The sequence below is a fragment of the Grampus griseus genome, assembly GCF_964374135.1.
Source record: "Grampus griseus genome assembly, chromosome: 12".
NCBI classification, from domain to species: Eukaryota; Metazoa; Chordata; class Mammalia; order Artiodactyla; family Delphinidae; genus Grampus; species Grampus griseus.
In genome coordinates this window covers 22,418,448-22,428,055 of record NC_139006.1, presented here as the reverse complement: position 1 = coordinate 22,428,055, position 9,608 = coordinate 22,418,448, and the positions used below count along the sequence as shown (strand labels likewise).

The 9,608-nt window shown below is 62.8% G+C and overlaps 1 protein-coding gene across 1 annotated transcript; it reads right to left on the bottom strand.

Moving 5' to 3' along the window:
- Positions 1–156: 156 nt before the first annotated feature.
- CABP7 (calcium binding protein 7) lies at positions 157–9,260 on the bottom strand (the record flags this gene model as incomplete). Its single annotated transcript, XM_082668166.1, has 5 exons — positions 157–284; positions 509–662; positions 977–1,089; positions 1,889–2,032; positions 9,152–9,260. The coding sequence occupies 5 exons, from the start codon at positions 9,258–9,260 to the stop codon at positions 157–159; spliced, it is 648 nt and encodes a 215-aa protein (XP_082524292.1).
- Between the last annotated feature and the right edge of the window lie 348 nt (positions 9,261–9,608).

Below are 9,608 nucleotides of genomic sequence, written 5' to 3'. Positions count from 1 at the left end.
CCTGTGGGGCGGGCGGGGTGGTGCCGCTGGATGCCCAGGCCCTGAAGTACACGCGGTGGTGGCCCAGGGAGTTGGTGGAGGGAGAGGACTGTGGACGGCGGTGGGTGTGGAGGGGGCCCCACGCACCGCGCGCCCCATGGAGCGCCCAGGTGGCGCCTATTTCATGCCGCTGCGCAGCACCTGGTTGGCTGCGATGAGCATGACGCTGATGATGAAGGCGATGGCGAAGGCGCAGATCAGGCTCTTGCGCACGCACGTCTGACGGATCTGCTGGTTGGAGCAGGCTGTGGCCACCCGCCACCGGGGAGCACCAGAGAGAGAAGGGGACAGCCAAGTGACGGACTCAGGGGCTGTCTGCCCTTCTGCACATGGGCTCGTCCCGCGGGGCACACGGGGATGCAAGGTTTGGGGCAGGCAAGGAGGCCCCCAGCCCCCCTCTGCAAGCCCCTGGTTCCTCCCCTGCCCGAGCAGTTGGCCCGCCCGTGGGGTCCCGGGGTGGGTCACTCACTTTCCACGTCCACGGGGCACTCCTCTGCTGTGCCTAGGTGGCTCTCCTCCTCCGTCATGATGATGTTCTCAATATCCTTCATGGACAGGTGCTCACAGAAGGTGTCGTAGAGCAGCCGCTTCAGCTCGTCCACGGTCAGCTTTTGCATGTCACACTTGGGTGGGGGGAGACACAGCGCTCTGGCCACCAGCACCACCACAGTCCCCCCCGCCCAGCACCTGCAGCCACACAAGCCAGTGACAAGCCTCCAGATTCTGGAGGGCTGGGAACCACTCACTCCATTCTCTGAGTCCTCGACCAACACCAGCCTCCCCAGGGAACCCCATGGCCCGCTGGGAGACAAGACGTCCAGTGGAAAGAGCCTGGGGGTGTCATCCCCCCCTTTATGGTGTGGGCCCGACCCTTCACTGGCCCAGTACAGCCCTTCACTGTGCACACAGCCCTGGGTCCCAATCAGCCAGGGAGTACCTTCCAGAAGACAGTGTCGAAGTCAGTGCCGTGGAATTTCTCTGGGATCCCCGAGGTGGAGAGCTTGGGTCCCAGAAGGGTCACAAACTCCTCGAAGTCCACTTGGCCATCACCTAGAGCGGGCACAGTTCCAGTCAGCTGGTGAGGCTGCACCTGGGCACCTTGGGCCACCATGGGACCTCAGGCAGGTCCCCTCCTCAGAGCCTGATGTGCCAGTCTCTGGGCTGATGCTGAAGCCACCAAGTGTGCTGAGGCCCCACCTGACAAGGTGGGGAGTGTGGGGGGGCGCACAGCAGGTGGGCCCTGAGCAGGCCTTGCGTGTGGGAGACGCGTTTCCCTCTGAACCCTACATGGCTTCCCAGCACCCTGCTGCTGTCCCGGAGCAGGGGTGGGGCCGGACATCCTCCCCACCACACAGACAGGAAATGAAGCTCAGGATGGGGGACCGCCTGCCCAGGTCATCACCTGCTCTCTGGGTGGAGATGAGGTGGGGGAGGCAGCCAGAGGAGGATGAGCGGAGGGCACTGGGCATTACTGGTTCTTATGAGTTTTTCCTTGATTAAATGCCAGGTGGCAAATATTTACAACTAAATTGATTTTTTATTTTTGGTGATGGGAAATGGGGTATTTAGTATATCCGTTCTGCTTTCCTGTACTTTAAAAATTTCTTGGAACACAGAGTGAGAGGGGCAGAATCTCCAACCTTTGGGTATGGCTAGGGCTGTCACGCTCTCTCTAGCCTCAATTCTCCAGGCTGAGAAATGGGGCCAGACCTAGCTGCAAACCCAAGCCATGGGCTTGGAAGGCTGGCTGGGAGTGGGGAGAGTGAGAGGCCCCCTATGGGCTCAGGCCCCAGACTTGCCCCCCACCACCAGGTGAGGGGTGAGGAAACAGCCAGGGGGCAGGGCTCACCATCCATGTCCAGCCGCTGGATGATAACCTCCAGCTCCACCTCGTTGGGCATGTATCCCAGGGAGCGCATGGCCGTGCCCAGCTCCTGCTTGGAGATGAAGCCATTGCCATCGCGGTCGAAGACTTTGAAGGCCTCTCGGATCTCTGTGGGAGGAGCAGAGCAGGTCAAGACCTCACTCCTGTCCCCGACAGCCCACTCCCCAGACCGATCCCAGATGCCACATCCTGAGACCGGGATGGAGAATCCCCCCTTCCCCTCTAGAGCCCGAAGGTCTGGTCAGAGAGAACTAGCAGGTGGCTCAAGAGTCCACTACAGCGCTGCCTCCCTGGAGCTCAGGGCAGGCCAAGCAGGCAGCAAAGGTGCCCAGGCCCCGCGGCAGTGACAAGACCGCCCCGGGGGTCTCCGGCTCCACGTGCCAGGCTCCCACAGCCTCTCTAGGCGTGCTCACGACGACCCCGTGTGGCCGATACCACGGGTCCCACGGTGCAGGGGAGGACGCCGGCTGCTTCTGTGAGCTGCCGAAGGCTTCCCTGCCTACCACCCCCCCTCCATCCCCCTCCCATCATCCCCATCGCACTTCCTCCCCAGGCTCAGCTCCTTAACACCAGCCAGCACTCATTAATGGCGGCTCCGGGCTAATGGGCTGACAGCTCAGTGCAGACTGCCTCCCAGATGGAGCCCAAGGTTTGGGGGAAGAGAGAGGAGGGCTGGAGCAGCCCCAGGCCAGCTCAGGTGCGGGGGGTCACTCCCCCCCATTGTATGGAGGGGGAGACAGGCCTGAGGACCTGGGTGACTCAGGGGTGGGGAGCAAGGCACTGGGCTGGGAGCCTGGGAACAAGCAACCCAGTGAGTGGCCTTGGGCCAGCCTCAGTCTTACCCACAGTAAAATGGGCGGTAATGGTGTAAGGATGAAAGGGTTTTACCAAGGACATCCAGGAACTGTTGAGGGTTGAAGGGTCCTAACCTCTCCCCAGTTCACCCTTTTTTCACCTCTTTTTCTCTGTTTGCTGTCCCTTCATTGTTACTCAGCCCAAGAAGGGTCCTACAGAACATTTCCCGTTGATGGGGAGTGAATTTCAACCCACTCCCACCCTCTCTGCTCCAGCTCCCGGGGGTCTCCTTGTTCAATTCGCGGGCAGAGGTGAGCTCATGTGCGTGCGTGCGAGCGTGCGTGCGTGCGTGCGTGCGTGCATTTGGAAGGAGAGACAGATGAGATGCTCCACGCTGCCTGCCTGGAAAATGAGGCCCAGAGAGGCTAGGTGGCCAGTGTGGGGTCAGGGCTGTTTCTGGTGAGGGCAGGAGTTAGGCTGGCCCAGGCCTGGCCTAGAGGGTCTGTGAGCCCCTGAAACTGACTGTGGGATCCTGCACCTTGGGGTCATCCCCTGATTCTGCTGGACCCACTATAGCCCAGAGAGGGTGGCCATGTGTCCCAAGCCACACGGCAAGGTGGCTTGGCTGAAGCCCCAAACTTCATCAGGCTCTTCCCACCTGGCATCTATAGCCAATGCCTGGAGGTTCCAGTTGACATGCAGGCCAAGACAGAGTCAGTGGGCCACACCTGAGTTGCCTAGGCCCCCAGACCCTCTGACTCTGGACCACCCCCTACCCATCCCAGGCAGGTCCTGAGAACCTGGTCTCCTAACCAGTGGCCCCTTGGCCAGGAGAGCAGCTGGGAAGGGAGATCTGGGCCAGGCCCAGAGGCTTCTATAAACCCTGGACTCTGGGAACTCCAGGCCAACTCCCACCTGAATTTTCCAGGGCCACGGAGGAGGTAGTGAGCTCCCCATCCCCAGAGGTGTGTGAGCAGAGGCCCAGCAGTTACAGAGGCTGCTGAGGAAATTCCAATCACCTGGGAGTCTTTGGGTTCAGAGGAGGGCACTGACCATGCAGCCAGGCACACCCTCTGCCCAGGCCTCCACACACACACTTAGGTTTCTGGCTGGCACTGTTGGCCTCCTGACCCAGCCATGGGCTCTGCCCACCTCAGTCATGGTGGGCACCAGGGCTGCTCCACCTCCAGGCCTTTGTATATGAGGCTCCTTTTGCTTGGAATGCTCTTCCCTTCACCATGGTGAATTCTGATACATCCCTGGTTCCCAGCGTGGATGGCATCACCTCCCTGGAGCCCCCCCCGCCCCCCCCAGCTAACTCTGGCCCTCCTCTGGGCTCCCACAGACCCCACTCTTCCCCCAAGGATTCCTTCCTGACCACATCAGATTGTGAACTATGAGACGCCATGAGAGCAGGAGCCAGGTCAGTCTTGTTCACCGCTGTGTCCCCGCTCCCTGGAACAGTGCCTGTCATTCAAGCATAACCATTTGCTAATAAGTGGTTAAGTGAATGAATGACTGATTCAGGGAGCCCACCCATCTGGAGCACACACACAAAGGAGCTGACCAGAAGTTCATGCTCCACTTGGTGTGGGGTCATCGCTCAGAGCCCATTTACCCTTAGTTTACAAATGATCCTAGTAAGGGCAGGCGTTTGGTTTCTACTCCCCAAGCAGGCAAGAAGCAGAAAGGGAGGCTGAGGATGCCGCTTGTCCCCTTGTGCAGTCCCTAAGGACCCCCTCACTCCATGGGCCACCCAGAGGAGGGGGATCAAGCCGAAGTCAGGGGTGGGGGAACCATCCTCAGACCCACCCAGGTCAGGGGCTGGTTTGGGGAACCCAAGGCAGGCACCCCATCCTTCTGGGTGCTTGGTCGGGAGAGCTCAGGGTGGGATGGCAAAACCCTGGACCTGCAGTGGGTGCTGGCTCTCCCCTGCAATGAATTGGGGTCCAGGCTGTCCCTCCCACACTGACAGGGGCCAGGTGTGGCTCCCAGAGCCCAGGGCTGATTCAACTGGAGCCCCTGATCTCCTTCTAAAAGTCCTGAGAAAATGCACAGGAGACAGTGGAGGGCAGGTGAATCTTGGGGTCCGTGGGCAGGCGACAGGCCTAGGGGCAGCCCTTTCTCAGGCAGGACTAACCTTCCAAGACCACTAGATCAATCCAAAGACCGCCACCTCCTCATTCATGTGTCGCCTCAGCCACTCCTCCCTGGCACGCCTGGCTCACAACCTCAGTCTTACTCTGTGTCCTCGCCCTTGCTCAGAGCTGTGACCCAGCACCAGCTGATTTCTGAGGCCAAGTTCAGGGATCACCTTCTCGGCCAGAGAATCAGCACTAAGACACACAGATTCAGGGTCAGAGCCCAGCTCTCCCACATCCTGGTCGGGTGCCTTTGAGTGGGTGTTTGCTCACCTGTACAATGGGGCTGCGGAAATGACTAAATAAGAAAATCAAGCATGTAAGTGCTTGGCTGGGGCTGGGCCTGGCTCAGAACACGATGCTATAAATCAGAACATCCCAGACGTTCTGGCAGAGCCGGAAGGAGAGGGAGGACTAGGGGAGCTTCAAGCACCAGGCCGGCCTTCCTGTTTGCTGGTGCCAAGACTCGGGGGCCCGGGCTTGGAGTCTGGCTTTGCCACTCAGCAGCCGAGTGACCTCCCTCTCTGAACCTCAAGAGCCTCGCCTGTGAGATGGGAACGTGACTCTTGCCCCACCTCTGAAGCCTGGACTCTGCTGGGGGCTCCCAGAGTGGGGTGGGTGTCCTGTTGCTGCTGCCGCCATCGGCACATCCCAGCTGGGCACGTTTCCCCGAAAGCCTCACTCTGTTCGCTCCCCACGAGGCCAGGGAAAGCCTGCCGTGCTCCACGTTGGCATGGGGAAGCCTGGCCCAGGCAAGGGCTGGCAGGACCTCTGGGTTTCCGGGCCGACACTGGTCCCTACCTGCCACCTCCAGCCTGACGCCCTCAATCCCCTCCCCGGCCCAAGAAGCTGCATTAGGGCCTGAGTCCCCAACCGCCCCCAAGGGATGCCAGCACTGACAGGGAGCCAGAGTCCAGAGAGGGGGTGCGTGGGTTGGAGGTCACTTTGAGGGGGGCAGTGTCTGTCCTCTGCGGCGACAGCCACTCTCCGCGGCATTGGCCCCGCACCCCAGCACTTTGGCCTCCCTGAGATTCCAGCCTGACAGAGGCGGCTGCTGGGCTCGCAGAGAAGAGGGGCAGGAAAAGGGACTCCTCTGCCCCCCCATACCCCGAACGCCCCCGTTTGGCCACTCTCATTGCAGGCTCCACCATCTGACTGAGCAGGTCAAGTGTCAAGCCCAGACCTCTGCCCTGGTGGTTGTCTGCCTGTCCGTCCGTCTTCCTCCTCCCCTCTCAGAGGGAGGGCCAGTCTAGGGCTTGCAGCTGCCCCAATTCCCATCCTCAGGTGCTCAAGCCCGTCGATGCCACTGGGGTCAGCCTCAGCACTGTCACAGGCCAGGGGAGCTCTGCTGTGTGCATCTCAGGGAGAATCTGGGAGATCCTGTACCTCCACCTCAAGGGAGGCTGGAGGACCCAGACCAGCTCTGCCGAGCCACGTCTACCCTGCCAACTGCCATCCAGGGGTCCCCAGGTGCCTCTGCCAGACCTTCAAGGCCATTTCCACCCACCCTCTCCCCCAGCCTGCCTTTCTGGCCTGGCCCCCCTGCATATCCCGTGTTCCTTCCTCATGGGCCTTCCCTGACCCCCACCCCTCAGCCTCCCTGCTACTGCGTCCCGGTCCCCGAGTCCCCACTGCATGCCAGGCCCTGTGCTGAGCACTTTCATCATATCCTCTGTCACTGGCAGCCCTGGGGAGGGGCAATGTCAACCCCCTTTTACAGATGGAGAAACCGAGGCAAGAGAGGCAAGTGATTGCCCAAGGTCACTCCATAAATTGAGGGAGCAGAGAACTCGAACCCACCACTGCTTGGCTAGGAAGCCCTCACCTTAACCGGTGCTCTCCACCTCCCTCCCTAGTCCTCCTCCCCCCTCGGACTCACCACCCCCTGGATTTCTGCAGGCAGGCACATACTGTCTGTAGCATTTCATCCCAAGCTACCGGGCTCCCTCTCCTCGGCATGTGTGGCTCCCCCAGTGATGGGCATCCTCCCAGCAAAGAGCCTGGGCCTTACCCACACTACCCTGGGGCAGGAGCACTGATGAGGCACTGGGGAGGTGGAGGGGGCAGAGGGGGGATCTGTGCTGTGGATGGTCACCCTTCCCACCCACCCCTGGCACTCAAGGCCCACTGGGGCCTGCAGAGACTTGGTCTCCTAGGAGAAGGGCTTCCAGAGTGCCTGCAGCCAACAAGGGGGCCGATCACAGAGGACTTCCTGTCTTCATCCATGGCTGCCCGCAGGCCGGGAGATGGGCTGGGGCCACCAGGCATCTGCTTGCTCCATGACGCCCCCCCCGCCCACCCCAGGGAGGGCTCTGTCCTTCAGATGCCCCCTGTGCCAGGTCCTTCTGCTTCACAGGGCCCAGGAGAAGTGGACAGGAGAGAAGCAGGGAGTGCGTTTTGGTGTGGCTGGTGACTAACGTTCCTGGGCTCCTGCCAGCATGTCCGCCATGCGGTCCAAGGGGAGCCTGCGGCCTCTTTGCCCCTGGACTGCCCGCCCTGTGCCCTGCTCACCCCTGCACCCCAGCCTCCTCAGCTTCTCCCCTTCCTTGGGGTCTGTACTCCAGGGCTGGGAGATCAGGAGAGGAGGGACAACTGAGGCCCATAGCAGGGCTGCCAGGGTCATGGTGGGGTGCTGGGAGCAAGGGGAGGGAATGAGGGGAAAGCTGCCGGTGTAGGGGGACAATGTTTACCCTTGCCCACGTAGCCAGGAGGAAGGTGTGGGTGAGGGTCTGTGGAGGGGAAACTGGTAGAGGTTTGCAGTGGCCCAGGGCAGGAGAAGACAGCGTTAGGGAAGAGAAGCCTATGCCCATCCCCGCCCTCTTGTCCCTCATCATACTCCCTCCTTTTCCCAAGCCCTGGATGAGACTTTTTGTTCCTGGGCTTCGGCCGAGACAGGGCAGGGACTTGGGCTTTGGAATTCAAGGCCAGAGACCCAGTAGCGGCACCCATCCATCCGTCCTGCCCACCTCAAACATCAGGCTCCATTTCCATGGCTCTCCCAACCTCTGGAGGCTTTTGGGGGGACTTGCTGAGAAGCAGGCGGCTCATAGTCTGTGGTGCAGTGCGGGGGTGGGGGTGGGGTGGGGTGGGGGTAGCTGCCTTCTCCCCTTGATCTTCCCCCTGATCCCATCTGACTCCCCCAGGATCTGCTCCCTCCAGGGCTGGGGGATGAGGCTGGATCTCTCTCCATGGCTTGTGCTCCCACCATCATCCCTGACTGCGCTGGTGTCTCAGCTGCACCCCCCAAAGGCCCTGTTGAGTCCCAGATCACAGAGACCCCTGGACCTAAGGTACCTGAAGAGAGGCCCAGCTTCTGGGTGATCGCAGCCCCTGCCCCAACAGCAGACAAGCAGATCCCAGGGGGCCAAGACTCCCATCAGCCCAGAGCCCCTCACTCTACTCCATATGGGACCCCAGGAGGTCTGGGGGGAGGGAAAACCTGAGCACCTGTCCTTAGCCCAGTAGGGAAAGAGCTCGCAGGCCCCAGGGGTCTCATCGCTCCTCAGAAGCCTCTGTCTAGGGACCCTGGCCTCTGCCATCTGCTCTGATCTCGCCTAGCCTGCTGCCTAAGGTCCCCATTCATGTCCAGAGGTGGAGGGACTCCAGGGGGACAGATTTAGGTCCCGGCCTCTCTGCCTTTCCCTACCAGGCTTGGTTATCTCAACCAAGCCGCCCAATCTGGCCACTTGTTGTCGCCACCACCTCCCGGGCCGCCTTCCTGGCGCTCCAGGCTGGGGGTCCCCGCAGGGCTGTAGGGAAGGGGCTACGGCCGTAAGAGGGGCTGCGGGCATCCCGGGAGCCGGCAGGAGCAGGGCAGTCGCCCTCTCCCCTTCTCTCGCTGCCCGAGCAGACTGGATTTTAAAAGCGACACGAGCGGAATGTCAATGCCAGCGCAGAGCCGCGGGCGGCCGCCGCGGAGGGGATCAAGATGCGGGTGCTCTGGCCGGGCCGGCGGAGGGGACACAGCTCAGACCCCCAACCCAACCCGCCGCGTTGCCGCACCGTCACCGCGGATTGCGCGGCCCCGTGACCCCGCTGCAGGGCCCGGCAAGTTTCCGCAGCGCGGGGGACCACGCGGGCAGGGGCTGGGCCGCCCCTCCGCCTTGGCGACCCCCACCGCGGCGCCCAGAGGTGCGAACTCGTCCTGCCTCCCCGCGCAGCTGTTCGCTGGAGTGCCCACCTGGCAAGCGGCACCTGCAGACAGCCCCCCGCCCCTGCGCCCCTAGACCGCGCTTCACCTGGGCGCACAGGTAGGAGGGCCAGCGGGCGGAGGTCCCGGCGGGGCACTCACCCTCGAGCTCGTCCTCAGGGATGTCCACGGGGCGCTGCTCCGACAGCAGGTTGGGCACGGTGTAGATGCCCCGGTACATCAACGCCGCCGTCACCGGGTGGAACGGCATCTTGGAGGCTCCGCGCCCGCCCGCCCGCCGCAAACTTTGAGGTCGGGGCTCATGGGCCGGCGGCGGCCCCGGGGGCGGCTGGAGCGGGCAGGGCGCGCGGCTGCGGAGGGCGGCCCGGCGGCGGCAGTGGCGGCGAGGCGGGGGGCGCCCCTCCGGGGGCCTAGCGCCCCCGCGCCCCGGGCCGCCGGTCCATGCCGTCCCCTCCCTCGTCGGGCTCCCGGCCGGGGCCCCGCAGGGGCCGCGGGGGCGGCGCCGCTCGGGCCTCTCCGCTCGGGCCGCTGCGCGCTACGCCGGCCGTTCCCGCTCCTCGGTGCCCCGCGCGCTCCGCGCTGCTCGCCGCCCGCTGGT